The sequence below is a fragment of the Alternaria arbusti genome, assembly GCF_024043155.1.
Source record: "Alternaria arbusti strain BMP 1465 chromosome Unknown scaffold_31, whole genome shotgun sequence".
In the NCBI taxonomy this organism is placed as follows: domain Eukaryota; kingdom Fungi; phylum Ascomycota; class Dothideomycetes; order Pleosporales; family Pleosporaceae; genus Alternaria; species Alternaria arbusti.
The window spans coordinates 48,817-67,089 of record NW_026249971.1 but is presented as its reverse complement, the minus strand read 5'-3'; the positions used below and the strand labels follow the sequence as shown (position 1 = coordinate 67,089).

The following is an 18,273-nucleotide window of genomic DNA, read 5'->3' as shown; positions in this document are numbered from 1 at the left end:
CCGTGCGCGATCCAATCGTAGCGCGCTGTCGGCACACATCGCGCTCCATCGCTGAGCGCGGCAAACCTGCACGCGTCGCAGACGTGCATTAGGCCTGCCGTCGCTCCTCGTTGTCCACGATGGTACATGAACAACGCACAGCAGTCTGTATTTTGCATGCATGCAATGGCTTCGTGACGGTGTTTGGTGGGGCGCTCTCCCCAAACTTGGAGGCAATCCTCCCATGGATCTAGGTTCGTGACAGCCTCGGGAGGGGTAAATCTCGCGCCGACTCCACCCCGTCGTTCCACCGTCTTCTGACGGCTTTCTAGACACGGGCGCTGGCATGACTTTGACACTCGGTCAGGCCCAACGTGCTGGGTTGGTAGATCGTAGATTGGTTCTCGCAGCCCTACGTACATGGATGACGGGCATGTTAGATTCTAGAGCTAAGAAGTACTTGCAAACGCGTGAACAAAAAACGTGTCCACATACACCGGAGTCCTGTGACCCCGCCGCTGCCTCCCGGGTATCAATACACATAAGAGAAATTATCTATAGTTCCAAAGTCGTGACCTACAAAAAACACACCGCAAATCTGCCAAAGCAAAGGAAATGGTGAAGTCGAAAAGAAAGTAGGGGATGTCCCAAATTACACATGATAGGGAGTAAGCTCGTAAAAGGTGGAAACGAGTGACGCTAAACCGCTACAGTCGAGTTAGACATTACCGTAAGTCTGAGAAAGGAAAGTTCGAGGGCTAACTGCGGAGCATTAGAAGGATTGGTCGTCTGCACCATCCTCGCCCTCGCCATTAAGTATTTTGCGGGCTTCGTCAAGTCTTCGTCGCCATGCCTTGCGTTCGTAGGCATCGCCGTAGGTGTGCTGTAGGTTGGAGCACACGTTCTGGATACTCGCAGCCAGGCCGTAGATGAGCTGCGTCTCTTCTTCGCTTAGTGCCACCCGTGGCTCGTCTCTGGAGCCTTCAGTGAGGATGGAGTATATCCTCGAGGTTTGGAGTCCGCTGGCGAGCTCTCCAGGCGAAGACGAGCCACGTGATAGTGACCTCTGCGATGGAGACGAGCCATTAGCGCGTCGCATGTTGATTGCTGAATCAGAACGCAGAGAGAGGAGGCCGTTCTGTGTCCCTGGGCGCGAGACAGATCGGTTCTGGTTGGACAGTATCTGCTGAGAGAACTGATCCATCTGCTCATTCTCTTCTTCTTCATCGTCGTTTTGTTCTTCAGCTGCAGTCGCGAACGTGGCTACAGTGGAGACCGAGTCAACGCTGGGATTCCGCTGGTGGAATGACGCTCTCTTCTCGCCAATGCCGAGTTCATCCGTTGTCTGCACAGCTGTCACGGGCCGCGTAGTTGCGGCAGAGGAGCCCGAACTAGTACTCGATCGGCGATCTTCCACGCTGTAGGTGCCCATTGCACTGTGCAAGAAGAAGGTCTCGTAGTCGAACGCATCTACGCGGTCCTCGTGGCGCTCAGTGGTAGGCATCTCGTAGACAGCGTCCTCGTATACACTCTCCGGATCAGGTACTTCATCTCCATTGACCGAAACGAAGTCTGACTCCTCAGTCTCGTCCGCATCTTCGTCTTCGTACGCTTCCGGGTCGGTTGATTCAGCCTCAGCCTGGTCGTATGGTTGGACAGAGTACGGGTGTCCATTAGTCCCATTTAGTTTGCTGAAGTGCGTCACTAGCTTCTCACCGTGCTTCTGGGAGTTGGTGGTCGTGGCGGTCAAGGGTCGCTCCTGTTCTTCGTATGGGTCCGTCGTAATGCCCAAGCCAGCGTTTGTCGGTGTGCTTCTTGGATGCCATGTATCAGAAGACGTAAAGGGGCTCGGTGCGCGTAGGCTCTGTATGCTTCTGCGTCGGAGGTGGTCTTCTTGCGCCTTGAGCTTCAGACTAGAGATTCTACCCTTGAGATCGTTCATCTGGTCGCGGAGACCACTGGCTGCAGATGTGGAGCGATGCACCCTCTGTCCGTCCTCATCCTCTGGCAAAGTCTCTAGTGCAGTTGGGGATCGTGAGCTCCTCGAGGCGGATCTTGCAGCATACTCGCGTTCGCTGCTGTTCCAGGTTGAGCGAGGGTTGCGGAGATGTTCCACGCTTCGAGACTCCTTGATGGGGAAACGCCCCTGGCCGTAGCTCTCAGGCGACCACGGGCCGCTGGTATGGCCGAATGCACTCGATGCGCGCTTGTTGGATGTAGTCCGGGTCAGGTACGAGTAGGAAGGCGTGAAAGGGAGTGGCACCGATGTCTCGCTCAGACCGCGTGCATGGCTGGGGCTACCGTTCGGGGTGAGGAGAGATTGTCGATAAGAGTTGATGCGCGGAGGAATCGGGCCCATGCCAGCATACAGTCGTCGGTCTCGGTCGCGACTGGCCGCTATATGCGAGGTCAAGTCGGAAGATGTGTTTCTTGAGTGGAACGTGGGTGAGACGACCAGTGACTCTCGCGCACCACGGAGGTTTCCTTCCATGACCTGTTCCCGTTAGCAATCGTTCGATGTGTGGCAGCATCCAGAAGCGCATACGTTCAGCCGCTTCTTTGCATTGGCCAGGATTATCTCTGCCCTCCTACTCAATGCAGCCGACGAGTACGGGTCGTCTTCGTCGTCACTGCCACTGGTGCGATCCTCGTGCCACCGCTCGCTGCCCATGCCGTTGCCGGCGTCGCTGTCCCGGGTGTGGTGGTTGCGCTTTTCCTGGTCTTCGAGATCCACGCCGCTGTCCTCAAAGTTGTCGTGGCTGTCGAACCCCGGCCAGTGCTCAAAGTCCTCACTGAACACGGAGCTGGAAGTAGGGCTGATCTTGTGCTGATCTTGCCCGTGCCAAGTGCTGGGTGAATGGCGGCTCAGGGCATTCTGGATGGTGGGCGACGAAGCGAGGGCATCGTCACGGGCAGGCACGCTCTTAGTAGGCGCGTCTGAGTTGGGCATGTTGCGCAGCGTGGAGCGCGAGGACTGTGCTGATAGGGACGGGGATTTCGTCTGTTGCGAGGCGCGGCGCCGGCCCTGCGGTGCGGAACTTAATCTGACTCGGCTGGAGTTTGCGTGCCTATAGAGGTCGGACGGCGAGGGCGGGCGCTCAGCAACGGGCGGAGAGGCAGCGCGCTCAAAGTCGGCCTCGAACGAGGGGAGGATCATGCCCGCATCGCTGAGGGTTGGCGAGCGCTGTCCATGGGGCGCAGGACGGGAAGCCGCAGCGACAGCCATGGCTACTGCAGTTGTCCAAATGGGTCGGCTACCTTAGCTTGGCTGCAGTACTCAGCATGTTCGGGGTCCGAGGTTTGGCGACGCGAGCTTCCTGTGTGATCCAAGTCGGGCAGTGTAAGGGCAGGGAAATCAGGACTCGAGAAGTGAGAGACACCAGGCGCGTCTCTCTGATTTTCATAATTTCAGCGTGATTAGGCCTTTGGACACACGGCTGCATGGACCAGCCGGCAACTGGAGGCGTCTTTAGGGGCATAGGCTAAGGGCCGACTGTTGGTGATCCCCGGCAAATTACCATCGCGGCCACGGGTGCGCTGCGCTGTGAGTGGCCGTCTCTCCTATCCGGCGTGGGCCCAAGTCGTCTACTGCAAGGGACGCCGGCTCTAATATACGCTATAGCGACGATCCCTGGTTCCTCACGGCGCGGGTACCTGTCGCCTCACACGATCACACTATGGCATCGCGTCGCGGGCACATGCAATTCCCCGAAAGAAACACTGTGGAACGCTTCACAGACACGATACACAGACACGCGAAAGAATTCCTCTTTCGTTCCATGGTCGCCCAGACCAGCCATCGTCACCGCAGGCGTGCGCTGACCACGGGCTTGTCCTCTTCAAGTAAGCATAGTCTGCACTTTATGGGGACACAGCGGCCTGAGCTTGGAACGTGTGCGAGAGCATATATTTGGGCTTACTGCGCTGTGCTGGCCTCTTAGTAATTACCCAGGGGAATCATGAACCGTGTAACTACACCATCGTCTCGTACGCCCACGCAAATTCCAGAATGCTGTACACGCCGCCCAATGCTCCGATGCATGCCAATCAATCGTATGCTCGCTAATTCAGTGCCATCAATATGCAACAATCTCACGTAAGTATATCAAAATCCATCATCATCGTCGTTCCATCCCAAGGCATCGTATATCGATGGCTCAGCATCATGCTTGTTTACGAATGCGAGCGCGATCGGTGCAACCTTATTCGCTGTTGCAGACGCGGGCTTGGTAGGTGTGGCAGCAATCGCAGCAGGTGCGAATTGGGCGTCATTAGGAGGCGGACTACCTGTAGGTTTGACAGGAGTTTCGAACACGTGTGATTGTGCAGAACCCCTGCCGTCAGAAGAAGACGCCGCCGCCTTCAATGGGGTTGCAAAGATCTTCCTCCTAACCGAGTCTGTAGAGAATGGTAGGCTGTTTGGCGCCTTGGACGGTGTCTCGGCAATACCGGACTGCGCTAGACTTCGAGCCGTCGAGTGGCGGTGGCCCGTTGCCGGCACCATTGTAGCTGCTGGGCGGACTCCAGAGGACGGCACGCAGAACTCGCTGGAGGGGGGCGCTTCCGCTCCGGGAGGTCTGACGAACGGATCGTAGTGATGGTGGGTTGGCGTCTGCTCAACCAAATTCTTCGTCCTCCGCCCAGCCCGGGGTGTCGCTGACACCTGAACGTCCCTGATGGTCTTCCTCACAGTGACTGTTGGCTTTCTTGACTGTTTGGGCAAACCCAGACCACGTTGCTCGATGTCGGCAATGTAGCCACCAGCAGCTAGTCCACGGTTGGGCTTCTTCAACGCTAAAATAGCCTCTTGAAGATCTTCCTCCACACGTTGCTTGTGCTTTATCTTAGCTGATGCAGCAGCCGAAGGCTCCGCTAGATCAATTTGACGGCCCTGCAGATGTCGGATCTGGGACATCGATTGCCGAGCGCTCTTAGATGGACTGCGTCGGAAAGGTATGGCTGAGAGAGGTACCTCGCTGCCTTCTCGTTTGATGCCATCTAACAGCGCGGAATCAGTGGCAGATCGGCTCAGGGACGGTGTTATTCGCTCAGTAGTCCGTCCCGTGTTGTCGGTAGCGACCCGGGCCAGCGATCGCCGTGACTTCTTTGCCTCGGGTTCCTTCGAACTGCCGGATTTGCGTGAGGTGAGTGGTGGCCTGGCAGCTTTGCGTTTTGTTGGTAAGCTATGTGTGGGCCCACCCAGCTTCTTATTCACCATGAGCGCCTGCTCTGGTAATCGGTTGATGTAGAAGGGGATAATGACTTCGACGCAGAAGCTGTGCAGGCGATCGTTCGAATTGTTTCGTCCAGATCCATCGGGTCCGTCGTGTTGTCGTGACGGCTTGTCATCAAAATCTAGTATACCTAGTTCTTCCGTAGCGTGCCAGATGCAAAGCTTGTCCAGCAGCAAATCGAGTTGTAGGTTGATGTCATCAAGTTTGTTCTTGCGCTTCTTCGGGATCGGCTGCTCAGTCTGGGCTTGACTTCCGTCTGCGGTAGCTTGTTGTTCTGGTGGTTTCTGTGTGGAGAGTGTCTCTAGTGCAACAATTTCGAGCATGAGAATCAATTGCGCAAGCGTCTCGCGAACCCGCAAATCTCCAATGCGCCTCTTGATACGCTGGTCTAGAGTCTCTGGAGCCGTACTGTCGCCACTTGGCAATTCCGACTGCCACCACTTCCTGACGAATGCCTCCTCCTGTGGGTATACACCCTCCCGACTGAGTTTCATCTTTTTCTTCGACTTCTTCGGCTTGCTGACACTTGGGCCGTGCTCATCATCCGAGTAGCTCCCGGGCGGCATCTCCTTGATCAAGGATGGTAGTTTTTCGTGATATTTCTTCTCGCTGGCCTTTGGACTCAGCAGCATAGTTCTCAAGAATGTGACAAGTTCATGGGTAGGCGGTGCTCCTTCTTCAGCCGAAGTAAATGTGTTCCGGATTCGAGTGATTGGGCCCTTCGCTAGGTATGCCAGTGAGGTTTTGGACATGTAAATTGCATCCAAATATTGTTGGACGAGCAAGGCAAGTTGCTCTTGTGGCGATGGCGCGTCGGGCATAGGTTCTAGAGGGAATTCCGTGGAAGTCGTATCCAGGTATTCGCTCCTCGGGGCTTCTAAAGCCAGGTCCGGTTGGTGTGCATGCTCTTTCTTTATCTCTGGTTGTAACTTCGGTCGCATCATCGTCATTCGCGCTCGTCTGGGTGGTAGGTCCACAGTGTGTGTCTCCACAGCGGCCTGTTGCCACCATTCTCCTTGTACGGCCGCATTCGTCTCTGATCCTGGGCGTGTTTGCAGCCTCTGGAGATTTCTGGGGTCCCACAAGTCTGTGACATCCTTCTCTTTGAGCCAGCCCGCAAGCTTGCAGATACTATAGACGCGTGGCTTCACTCGCTCTATGGCGTATAGTAGATTCTTTGCCTCGAAACGTGCGACGAGTATCTTGGGGCCTGCATGGTCTTGACTATCACATTCTCCAACCTCGAGTATATCGATATGTGCCGCGAAGAGGCTGTTCGGGGCGAAGTTCTCGTCGGCGGAGATGTCGAGGAAGGTCAGAGGCAGCTGGGAACGTCCAATTACTCGTACGGGTCTGAAGGTGGTGGGCTTATTTTTGTACGGTGAGCCAGAGTGCTCTCTGATCGTGAACGGCTTGGTGAAAGCTCCGAGACCGCAGAGAGAGTCTCTCGTCTGCTTCGAGGGCAACTGGGCCTTGGATTCGTCGCGTTTGGCGGCTAGTCGTAACAACTGCGTGGGCGTCTCAGAGGCTGAATGTAGCATTGTCTTCGTTTGCAATGCGTAGGTGGACATCGGAACTACGCATGGCTATCCGTGTCGTTTGTTGTGAGTGCTGGCGGTGCCTTCCTTAGCAGACGCGTTTCGGCAGTCGCGAATCACGAAGGGTCGTGCGCCCTCTCCTTCCGCGCCAAAACGTCATTCCTGCACCATCATCTCGATCGATCAGCCCGCGACTAGTTTTAGGACGATCCGGATGTCATTTCATCACCAAGTGTTGTTTTAACTTTCCGATGTTCTGCTGCTGGGCTTGAGGACTAATTGCCTGCATCGAAATTGACGGGAACCCGATGGCACGCGTTCACAACCGCGTGCAATGCTTACACGTGTACATGCCTATCAGCATTAATAAATGTATTGCGACATGCAGCCTACATTACCCCCGGGAAACCAGGTACCCCTCTTTATCCTCATGGATTACCTGGACTTTACCATGTCTCCATGTGGCTGGTAACCAATAGATACGTAGCTCACGCGGAGGTCATAGTTTCCCTCGGGCCCCTCAACAGACGGACGCGGGCGGGAACCATGGGACCTCTGAACGTTATTTCAGTGAAGCTCCTCGACTTCTTTCATCTCTAGGCGTAAGACTTCACGTTTGACTGACCTAATTGTGAGAACAACAGCCCGCTGCAATTTCTCAACATAGCCTCAGAAACCCTGCAGCCTCCGAGACATCCCGAGGTCGTTGTTGTACCGTCCAGATGAGATTCATAGCACTGGCGTTGGGATTTGCTCCCATCTCACTGGCATCAGACTATTTTGAGGTATCATCAGGAGACTATCATCCCTTCGCTCCCGGATATACCATTGGTGCCTATCCCCAAGACTTCACACTCGTTGGCCCTCCTCTACAACCTATCCACGACTCTCAAAAGCCCTCCACCGGTCTGGCCGTCGATTCCGCGCACAATCTCTACCTGACATATCCTCGCAACTCAGGCCAGACACCAAGCAACGTGGTTGTTTGCACATCGTACAACGACGAAGAACCATGGCCGAATGCAGCTATCCAGAATTGCACCGCCGGTCAGGATCCGGCAACCTGTTTCATCAACGTCCAGAACATTGTTCTCGACGACCGGGGAAGGCTGTGGGTGGTTGACAGCGGAATTCCAGCCCACGCCAGCCCAGACACCAATGCGCTATTTGGAGGTGCAAAGCTCATGAGCTTCAATGAGACGACGGCAGAGCATCTTCAGACCTATGTGATACCCCGGGATCTATTGTCGCATCGGATGAATATGAACGACATGCGTGTCAATACGACTTTGGGTGGACGAGAAGGATATGCTTTCATCACTGATGCTAGCAAGAACAGCTCGTTGCTAGCGGTGGATCTCGAGAACGGCAGTGCGGTACGCAGACTGTTCAATACGAGTGTTGTTCGAGCAGACGAGAAGTACGTCGGTTCATATGGCGGCGAGCTCATCTACACCTGGAATGGCACACAAAAAGGTCATCTCACGACTGCCGCAGATGGCATCGCCTTGGGTACGTGAAATTCAGCTGATGTGTGCTCATGTTACTGACGGAATCATAGCATCCGGCAACTTCTACTGGGGCGTTCTAGCCTCCCGTCGCTTTTATTACATCTCTCAGGACATTCTAGTTGACCAAAGTTTGACAGACACTGAAGTCCTTGCCGCCGTACAGAATCCAGGCCAATGCGGTTCCGAGCAAGCTGGCTTTACTGCTGACGATCGCGGCCGAGTATACATCGCAGCGAGTGAACAGAACGCGATATACTACGCCGATACGCTGGAGTCTGAAACCAACATGACAGTCAACGGCAATGCGCCTGGAGGATCTGGTCTCATTCCACCGAATGACTATGTAGTGAAGACGTTGGTGAGGAACGCGATGATTCAACATGCTGATTCTATGGCTATCTGGGATGGATGGCTGTACTTCAACACCAATCAATTGACACTAGGTCCTGGGTTCCAGTACAACAACACAGATAAGAGGAGAGGCCCTTTCCGTAGCTTCAGACTGTGGATCGGGAGGGGACCAGCGGTGTAGCATATGAACATGTATATGGATGGTCATTTCGAGGTCATTACGATTGTGACCGCAGCCATATGCCGAAGCACTCGTGTATTACATGGAAGTCAGATTAAGTATAGGTATTTCTGCATATGTACGCATCGTGACATGCAGATAATTACCTAGCTACTGCGTATCGGAGAAATCTTTTCGTCACAGGGTGGGAGTAGTGCCTCGTCAAAGGGGTACGAGAATAGAGATGTTAATTCACAACCACAAATATCTGATCTCATGCACCTGCAGAATACCAGTCATTCCAAACAGTGAGACTATGTGCCGTTGTACCCACGAGATTGTGCACACGGACCCCTGTTTCCTTAACCCGCGAAACGCTATACCCCAAACTCGCTAGTGGCTTACCCCAGCTTCCACTTGTGTCATCGGCTGCGGTAACTGTCGGCTTTGGTCGTTCACAATACCAAACCTCGGCGGCAGTACATGAAGATGTTTCTTTCACAGAAAGAATCTGCACACAAATCACGCCCACCATGAAGTCATTCGCCAGCAGAGAAGCATCCCGCGTGTTTTCGCGCCCAAACCTCGCCCACCGCGCGTCAATTACTGCACCCAGGAATGCAAACATTCGCATACACGAGCAGAGAAGAGGGTTTCGGGGGACAAAGCGGCTATTGGTCGTCAAGCCTTACCTTTTGGCGGATATTGGAGAAGGTAAGTAGGCGAGTCAGAGATGCTGGTGGCTGCGGCTAATCATGCTGTGCCCAGGTATTACCGAATGCCAGGTCATCCAATGGTTCGTGAAGCCCGGCGCGCGCGTCGAGCAATTCGACCCTATCTGCGAAGTGCAGTCGGATAAAGCATCTGTCGAGGTACATGCCGTCTAGGATACAGTCAGGGCGAGGACTAATTTCCGGCAGATCACCTCGCGATTCGATGGCATCATCAAGAAGTTGTACTACGAGGCGGATGACATGGCGAAGGTTGGAAAGGTAAGCTTGAAATCGGGAAAGTACTACCGAATATGAGCTGATTCCAGAAGCCTCTAGTAGATATCGACATTCAAAGCGACATCTCTCCTGCCGACGAGGCCCTGCTCAACGGAGGATCAGGCAAACAAGACGACGAGGTCTTACTCACCGGAGGCGGCGGCACCCAAGAACAAAAAGCACAAAGCTCTGCAGAGCCACAAGAACAGGGGATCGAGCTTGGGAGGAATGACACAAAGGCTGCGGCTGAAGACGTGCCTGTGTCAGATCAAAGCACGAGTCTGCCATCCGAACCATCCACAACACAAAGACAGCCGGGAAAGCATGCATCGCTCGCCACCCCAGCTGTACGACATATGGTCAAGGAGCACAGGCTCAAGATCGAGGATATAGAAGGCACGGGACGGGAGGGTCGCGTACTCAAGGATGATGTACAACGGCACGTCGAATCGATGAAGCAAACCACTACAACACCATCGGCAACCTCGACTCCGGCCCCAATGATTACACAACAAATGGAGGACCAAGTCAAGCAATTGACTCCAGTTCAGTCTGGCATGTTCAAGCAGATGACCAAATCTTTGTCCATCCCCCACTTCCTATACACCGACGCTGTAGACTTCAGCTCCCTCACTTCGCTCCGCAAAAAGTACAACACAGGTCGCGAAAAGCCAGAACGGATAACGCCGCTGCCAATTATCATCAAGGCCGTATCGCTCACGCTCCAGCAATTCCCGCTACTCAACTCACATCTCGACACTACGACGAACCCGAACAAGCCACAAATCATACTAAAGGGAAGCCACAACATCGGCGTAGCAGTAGATTCGCCGGCGGGTCTTCTCGTCCCCGTCATCAAAAACGTCCAAAACCACAGCATCGCCTCGCTAGCTCAAGAAATCCAACGCCTCAGCTCGCTGGCACGCGCTGGCAAACTCTCATCCGCTGATCTCACTGGCGCGACCTTCACAGTCAGCAACATTGGTAGCATAGGCGGCGGTGCTGTGGCACCTGTCATCGTTGGACCCCAAGTTGGTATTTTGGGTATCGGTAAAGCGAGAGTGGTGCCGGCGTTTGGGGAGAACGATGAGCTGATCAAGAGGGAGGAGTGTGTGTTTAGCTGGAGTGCTGATCATAGGGTAGTGGATGGCGCGTATGTAGCCAGGGCGGCAGAGGAGGTGAGGAAGTGCTTGGAGGGTGTTGAGGCGATGCTTGTTAGGATGCGGTAGGGGTGAGAGATAGAGGCATGGTAAAAGCGAAAAAACACTTTACTTCATACTCCCGCGACTATCGTCGATCATTTCGTGGTGTAAATGGTCGTCAACGGTTCTGGTGGTCTGTGTGTTATCAACATCGTATTGAATTTGTGGCTGTATTACTACCAAATTCCTGCTATCATTTGTAGACTAGAAGCTGGTGTTCGTCATTGCCTTTGCAGAACTCGGTGGCAAGAGCAAACATCTGGGTTGACTCTTTCTAGTCTTCCTAACCCCTCATTCCGATTTTTCGAATCGATCTCATGACTATGACGGAATACCGACAGCACACTCAAGCCGCGCCCTTCAGCACCTGCTCAAGGCTGTTCTTGCTGTTCGTATACGTCTTCTCAAGGTAATCTTCCTTCTTATCCAAATTGGTCATCTCCTTGTTCAACGCCTCACTCTCCTCCTGGAGCCTCTTCTGCACATCTGGAATAGGCGTACAGACGAACCTGTTCATAGCAATCAGTCTCTGTATTTCATCTCATCCCACTTCCTCTCCCGCAGTCGCGAGGGGCAAATATCGAGACATGCAACTTACATCTTGCCAACACCCTCATACACCTTTGTCTCTGCAGGCAGCGACGAGACTTCCGAGGAAGTGAGTTGCAGCATACGCCCCTCTCGTGTCCGGGCTGCTTTTTGTTGTTTGACAATGACGAGTTGTTGTTCGGCGAAGGCCTTCTTTTGGCTGATTTCTTGTAGGACCTGGGTGTTTCCGCGTTAGATCCCCGCTCTTTTCTCTATCCATCACATCGCAATGATTGACGCACCTTCTGCAAGGCCTCGTTTGACATGGACATGGTGGACGGAGATTTGGTAATGTTGACGATTGGCTCGTAGGTCTCGTGAGAGCGCTGGCCTGGCTGCTGCTTCTCAAGCTTTCTCGGTTCGGTAGTTGCGAGAGACCCTGGGCGGATGTGATTGGCTGTTTGGATTCACACCGAAAACTGCACCGTGAGCTTGCAGCCTCGGGAGCCAAGCTTTCCGACGTGTGCGAGAGGTATACGTTGATGGTATGAATGCGTGCTGGGGGTGATTCCTTTTGCGCAGTAATCCTTACTGTTTGCCCACGTGTGGCGTGGTAGTCTGGCAGCCTATCGTTGGAGCATGGGCCTCTCGTGTCGCGGATTGTCGCTCTCCAGTCTTTCCTTCCGCAAAAGCCGGTGCTAGATACAAGCTTGATAGCGAGGTCAAACACCTGCAGTTTCTCTTTCCTCAACCTCTCACTTCTTTCTTTTTCTCTTTTCAGGATTCTTGTAGAGTGAAGATGGCTGCGTTCTTTTCCCGTCTACCGTCGATACCGTACCCGCCTGAACAAGATGGGTTCTTCTCCCCGGTCACCTCTACTCTCGATTGGTGTGAAGAGGTTAGTTGAGAGGGTCATTGCGTTGAAGATGCGCATGCTAACCGTTTGAAGAATTATGTAGTCACGCAGTACTCTGCGGAGATTATCAACACGCTCACGAATCTGCTGTTCATGTACCTCGCTGCAAAAGGCATACGCAATTGCTTGAAGAATGGACATGACACCGTCTTTCTCGTGGCGTTTATTGGCTATCTACTGGTTGGAACTGGGAGCTTTCTCTTTCACGCGACATTGAAATGTATGTTCGCTGCTGAATCAATCGTTCACACGCAGTATCTGATACGTGTCAGATCCTATGCAGTTGGTAGACGAGCTTTCGATGATCTACACAACTTGCTTGATGAACTTTGCGACGTTCTCTTATGGCAAGTCAAGGCTGTACTCTACGGTTCTTGCAATTGGGCTTGTGTCTCTTGCCGCCTTCATTACGCTCTACTACCACTTCCTCCAGGACCCCACCTTCCATCAGAACGCCTATGCGATTCTCACAGCGATTGTCCTGTTCCGCGCCATGTATGTAATGGAGGTGAACATCCGCCCGCGCTTCAAGTCCAAGGAGAGGGAAGCAGCGAACCCGCGGCCGCACGGAGGTGTAAAGGCGGTACAAGAGAGAGAAGACGTGCGCGACCAGGAAATTCTCAGTAAGATGTGGCAGATGATTGGATTCGGCCTCAGCATCTTCCTGGGAGGCTTTGCTGTCTGGCACCTCGACAACGTGCATTGCTCGCAGTTGATCCAGTGGCGAAGGGAGATTGGTATGCCCTGGGGTTTCGTGCTCGAGGGTCACGGCTGGTGGTGAGTATCACATTCATCTTAGAAAGACGAAAGCTCACAATACCAGGCATCTCATGACGGGAACTGGAGCCTACTACTACATTGTATGGGGCGTATGGCTGCGACACTGCCTCAACTACAGACAGGACGAGTATGAGCTTTACTGGCCAAACTTCTGGACGATGCCGCAGGTTGTCAAGCGACAGGCAGGTGGTCATGCAAATGGCTCAACGAAGAAGGAGCTATAGGCGGTGACGACGTGGAGTCTTGGGCAGGATTAGGTTCGCGTGTCAGGGAGGATTTATGCATGTGCTTTGCAAGATCAGCGTTGTGTGGTATTCTGCGCTGCGAACGACGACACTGATAGGCGGATTTGATAGGGGATGGGATGGGAACAACAAGTCCGCAACCGCCTCCAGTAGCACGTCTATCACGACATGAAACCAGCCAGTAATACAAGATACTGCAAAGCGACGAAGCCATTCGACAGCAACGACTTGTGCCTTGCTAGTGCAGCTGTACATGTTCATGACTAGCCCCTTCAGCCGGCAGGCACCAGCTTTGGCGCGTTGTTAGTAAATAGCTTTAGCGCCGACGGCCCGTGCAGACGACCCACAGAGATCTTTAACGCACTCACCGCTTCTGCTCCTCCTGCTCTCCACACCAGCACCACCACCAGCGACCAGCCATAACCCAGCTCCTCGCATCTTCACCTCTCCAACTTCCATATTCCTCGCCCCCAACCGCCAACATGCGTGAGATTGTACGTATCGCCCGCACTGCCGCCTAGTCGTGGCGCGTCGCTGCCCCGCGCCGAGACTCAGGGACAACAAAGAACAACAGCTAACGGCGTTTCTCTGCAACAGGTTCACCTTCAGACCGGTCAATGCGTAAGTTTTAATATCGCTCCTCTGTGTACAGACGACAGCTAACACTGCCCAGGGTAACCAAATCGGTGCCGCCTTCTGGCAGACCATCTCCGGCGAGCATGGCCTCGACGGCTCCGGTGTCTACAACGGCACCTCGGACCTGCAGCTCGAGCGCATGAATGTCTACTTCAACGAAGTGCGTCCCTCGATTACGCTTTTGGCAGATAAAAGACCAATACTGATCTACAGCAGGCGTCCAACAACAAGTTCGTGCCCCGTGCCGTCCTCGTTGACCTCGAGCCCGGTACCATGGACGCCGTCCGCGCCGGCCCCTTCGGCCAGCTGTTCCGCCCCGACAACTTCGTCTTCGGCCAGTCTGGTGCTGGTAACAACTGGGCAAAGGGTCACTACACCGAGGGTGCCGAGCTCGTCGACCAGGTCCTCGACGTCGTGCGCCGCGAGGCCGAGGGCTGCGACTGCCTCCAGGGTTTCCAGATCACCCACTCCCTCGGAGGTGGTACTGGTGCCGGTATGGGTACGCTCCTCATCTCCAAGATCCGTGAGGAGTTCCCCGACCGCATGATGGCCACCTACTCCGTCGTGCCCTCCCCCAAGGTCTCCGACACCGTTGTCGAGCCCTACAACGCCACACTCTCCATCCACCAGCTGGTTGAGAACTCCGACGAGACCTTCTGCATTGACAACGAGGCTCTCTACGACATCTGCATGCGCACCCTCAAGCTGAACAACCCTTCATACGGCGACCTGAACCACCTCGTCTCCGCCGTCATGTCGGGTGTCACCACCTGCCTGCGTTTCCCCGGTCAGCTCAACTCCGACCTGAGGAAGTTGGCCGTCAACATGGTTCCCTTCCCCCGTCTCCACTTCTTCATGGTCGGATTCGCTCCCCTCACCAGCCGCGGCGCCCACTCCTTCCGCGCCGTCACCGTTCCCGAGCTCACCCAGCAGATGTTCGATCCCAAGAACATGATGGCTGCGTCCGACTTCCGCAACGGTCGCTACCTGACCTGCTCTGCCTACTTCCGTGGTAAGGTTTCCATGAAGGAGGTCGAGGACCAGATGCGCAACGTCCAGAACAAGAACTCCTCCTACTTCGTTGAGTGGATCCCCAACAACGTCCAGACCGCCCTCTGCTCCATCCCTCCCCGCGGCCTCAAGATGTCCTCCACCTTCGTCGGTAACTCGACCTCCATCCAGGAGCTGTTCAAGCGTGTCGGTGACCAGTTCACTGCCATGTTCAGGCGCAAGGCTTTCTTGCATTGGTACACTGGTGAGGGTATGGACGAGATGGAGTTCACTGAGGCTGAGTCCAACATGAACGACTTGGTCTCCGAGTACCAGCAATACCAGGAGGCTTCCGTCTCCGAGGGTGAGGACGAGTACGATGAGGAGGCTCCTCTCGAGGCTGAGGAGTAAGCTGGTCATGGCTGACGTCCCGCTGGGCTTGGTTGTTGGAATATTTCACGTGTGGACACGAGCGTTGTAATTCGATTCGTACTTTGAGCGACCTGGCTGTGATCCGACATGTTGCGAAAGTGACTAGACAGACATGGCAGGCGTCTCAGCTTCTTGTTAGCGAAAAGATGCTATAATCAAATATTGTCCACTAAATGGTGTATTGTGTGTACCAATTACGTCCTATTAATCTCCTTCGCCATGTTCTCGCAGGTGTTCTAGGTAACCTACGAGCCTCTTCTTGATAATCACACCCACCAGTTGTCCTGTGCCCTCTTTGGTCACCATAAGGTATCTCAACCCCAGCTTGGAGAACATCTCGACAGCATATTCCAGAGGTGCTTTCGCACAGATGCTCAATGGTGTCCGATCCACAAATGGCGTCAAATCCATCTCCAAGCTCATGGGACTCGCTGGCTCATCAATCTCCTGGCCTAACAACCTGACCTGGACATCCTCTTCCTGCGCCGACACAAGCACACCAGGAACGAGTTTCGTCAATCCAAATTCAAGCTCCGACTGCGAAATGTACCCTTGCAACACTTCAACGCCGCCACCATTCTTCTGTACTAGAACAAGACCCGCGTCCATGAGACCCCGTTCTCTCAACGCATCGAGCTTCTCCTTCAGCAGAGTCAGAGCTACTTTATTGCTTGTAGGTACATGAACGGTAATGTCAGCCATGGTGCGCTGAGGGGGGATGAGGACCTCGACGCAGGCTTTGTGGCGGCGGACGATGGAGAGAGCGGTGTCTGGGTCGAGGAAAGGGTGAGAGAGTAGGGATTGAGCGAGGTCGTAGACGCCTTCTGACGAGATTGCGTCGGCGACCCATTTCGCGGTTAGGATGGCGAGCATAGAGGGAACGGTGTAAGAGAGTTGGCCTGTGAGTTCGAACATCTATACAGAGCGTTAGTTTGAGGCATGCCTATAAGGGAAAGAGAAGGAACAGGACTTACGATGACAGCAAGGGATATAGTCATCCGAGATACACCCGCCAGAAACGCAGCAGCACCCACCATGGCGAAGATACCCGGACTGATCGAGCCAATAGCCTGACCAACCAGCCTCCCAAAGAAAGCACCGGCATCCAGCGCTGGAATAATAACGCCAGACGGGACCTTGATCCCAAACGTAATAGTAGTAAGAACAAGTTTCGCCAACGTCCCATACGTCAACCAACCCACATACTCCCAATTCGCCGTCCCCCTTTCCCTAGCAACCCTCTCATTCCGGCAAACCCAAGACAAACTCGACTTATCCTCCCCACAATCCACCAACAAATTCTTAATAATCACATCCCCCGGTTGCCTTGTCAACGGATTAGGATACTGAATCAGCGCCGTCGCAAGCACCACCAACGCAACCTCCAACACAGGCCATCTTTTAATAACGCCAAAAGCCCTAAACCACTTCGACCACAGGAAATTGAACTTGCAAAACAGGCCTCCGAAGATACCGCCCGCTACGCCCAAGAGGACGAAAACGAAATAATGGATGGCGTTGTACTCATCCCCAAACCGCGATTCAAAAAGCACCAATTTGCCCGTGCCGGTTGGATTAAGTTCTTTGAGCACCATCGCCGCAGTAAGACTACATAGAAAAGCCCTCCACAGCACTTTCCGCGGGAAATACGTACTAATCTCCTCGTAGCTGAACAGCACGCCTCCGATCGGCGCACCGAACGCTACTGACAGTCCCGCTGAGCATGCCGCGCTGAGCAGCTCTCGCATCTTGCGGCCATTGGATGCGTATTTGGGTATGAGGCGCCCGGTTAGGTGGCCGATGCAGGTGGAGATGTGGACAAAGGGGCCTTCTTTTCCCAGACAGAGGGACGAGGATACGGCGAAGATAGCGCCGAGGGATTTTACGATCAGCACGGGGAGGGAGAGGAAGGAGGGGATGGAGAAGCCCGAGAGGATGGTTTTTATTTCGGGGATGCCGGAGCCGGAGGCTAGATACATTGTTTTGCCTTGGACGGTTGGTGTGGTGGGTGGGTTGGAGGAGGGAGGGGAAGAGGAGGAAGTGTTGGTGGTGGTGTGGCCGTTGCTTGCGTTCTTCGTGGTAGGGCTGGAGGATGAGGTTGATGGGAGGGTAGACCGAGTTAACATGGTTAAACTCGAACTTATGATGCCGAATGCCATTGCCATGCCCACGTAGATTGCAAAACTGCTCTTGTAATCGTGGCTCCAAACTTTCCAGTCCGCACACTCTTCTGCCCCTTCTTTCGTCAACAACCCTATAAATGAACTCTTCTCAGCAGCGACGCAGCAATTCTCTCTGTTTCGCAAGAAATGGCCAGAGCAATACCCGGTTTTCCAGTCCGAAACAGTTACGACGGCGATGTCAACGAGGAAAGCGATACATGCCGTTAATGCACCAATGACTACGACAGCGAGCCAGCCTGAACTGGCGTCGAGGAGGGTGAGCAGTTTGTAGCGGAGACCAGGATGGGAGTGAAGGGCGCGGTAGCGGTATGAGTCTTTGACCTGGGTTTGCATATTAGCAGACTAACAGGGGGAGGTTGCATTTGACAAGAGATGTTAGTACCAAATCGTGGAGCCAATCGATGGTGGTGTAGTCATTATATGGCAATCGTTCTCCGACTGGACTTTCCGCTAACTGCTGTTCTTCTTTCGTTACCGTGGATGCGATGATTGAGGATGCTTCTTCGTCTTGTTCGTGTTGGAGATGGGATAGTCGGGCTTGGTGCAAGAGAGGGGTGCGTTCATTGCCGTTCTCTTCATCAGAAGCCATGGCTGTGTAT

General features: G+C 54.0%; 8 protein-coding genes across 8 annotated transcripts; 4 read left to right on the top strand and 4 right to left on the bottom strand.

The window, feature by feature from the left end:
• Window positions 1-751: 751 nt before the first annotated feature.
• J4E86_011217 (uncharacterized protein) lies at window positions 752-3,205 on the bottom strand (the record flags this gene model as incomplete). Its single annotated transcript, XM_051451711.1, has 2 exons — window positions 752-2,473; window positions 2,525-3,205. The coding sequence occupies 2 exons, from the start codon at window positions 3,203-3,205 to the stop codon at window positions 752-754; spliced, it is 2,403 nt and encodes an 800-aa protein (XP_051297106.1).
• Window positions 3,206-4,084: 879 nt separating this feature from the next.
• Window positions 4,085-6,754, bottom strand: J4E86_011216 (uncharacterized protein; the record flags this gene model as incomplete). The annotated part of the gene is made up of 1 exon (XM_051451710.1): window positions 4,085-6,754. The coding sequence occupies one exon, from the start codon at window positions 6,752-6,754 to the stop codon at window positions 4,085-4,087; it is 2,670 nt and encodes an 889-aa protein (XP_051297105.1).
• A 719-nt stretch (window positions 6,755-7,473) lies between these two features.
• Window positions 7,474-8,794, top strand: J4E86_011215 (uncharacterized protein; the record flags this gene model as incomplete). Its single annotated transcript, XM_051451709.1, has 2 exons — window positions 7,474-8,263; window positions 8,313-8,794. The coding sequence occupies 2 exons, from the start codon at window positions 7,474-7,476 to the stop codon at window positions 8,792-8,794; spliced, it is 1,272 nt and encodes a 423-aa protein (XP_051297104.1).
• Window positions 8,795-9,306: 512 nt separating this feature from the next.
• Window positions 9,307-10,991, top strand: J4E86_011214 (uncharacterized protein; the record flags this gene model as incomplete). Its single annotated transcript, XM_051451708.1, has 4 exons — window positions 9,307-9,487; window positions 9,542-9,645; window positions 9,694-9,765; window positions 9,813-10,991. 4 exons carry the CDS (start codon window positions 9,307-9,309, stop codon window positions 10,989-10,991), a joined length of 1,536 nt encoding a protein of 511 aa, XP_051297103.1.
• A 319-nt stretch (window positions 10,992-11,310) lies between these two features.
• J4E86_011213 (uncharacterized protein) lies at window positions 11,311-11,824 on the bottom strand (the record flags this gene model as incomplete). Its single annotated transcript, XM_051451707.1, has 3 exons — window positions 11,311-11,473; window positions 11,563-11,729; window positions 11,795-11,824. The coding sequence occupies 3 exons, from the start codon at window positions 11,822-11,824 to the stop codon at window positions 11,311-11,313; spliced, it is 360 nt and encodes a 119-aa protein (XP_051297102.1).
• Window positions 11,825-12,291: 467 nt separating this feature from the next.
• J4E86_011212 (uncharacterized protein) lies at window positions 12,292-13,412 on the top strand (the record flags this gene model as incomplete). The annotated part of the gene is made up of 4 exons (XM_051451706.1): window positions 12,292-12,390; window positions 12,442-12,628; window positions 12,681-13,185; window positions 13,232-13,412. 4 exons carry the CDS (start codon window positions 12,292-12,294, stop codon window positions 13,410-13,412), a joined length of 972 nt encoding a protein of 323 aa, XP_051297101.1.
• A 503-nt stretch (window positions 13,413-13,915) lies between these two features.
• On the top strand, window positions 13,916-15,470 carry TUB1_2 (beta-tubulin; the record flags this gene model as incomplete). The annotated part of the gene is made up of 3 exons (XM_051451705.1): window positions 13,916-13,927; window positions 14,107-14,229; window positions 14,286-15,470. 3 exons carry the CDS (start codon window positions 13,916-13,918, stop codon window positions 15,468-15,470), a joined length of 1,320 nt encoding a protein of 439 aa, XP_051297100.1.
• A 225-nt stretch (window positions 15,471-15,695) lies between these two features.
• On the bottom strand, window positions 15,696-17,470 carry J4E86_011210 (uncharacterized protein; the record flags this gene model as incomplete). Its single annotated transcript, XM_051451704.1, has 3 exons — window positions 15,696-16,406; window positions 16,466-16,602; window positions 17,146-17,470. 3 exons carry the CDS (start codon window positions 17,468-17,470, stop codon window positions 15,696-15,698), a joined length of 1,173 nt encoding a protein of 390 aa, XP_051297099.1.
• Between the last annotated feature and the right edge of the window lie 803 nt (window positions 17,471-18,273).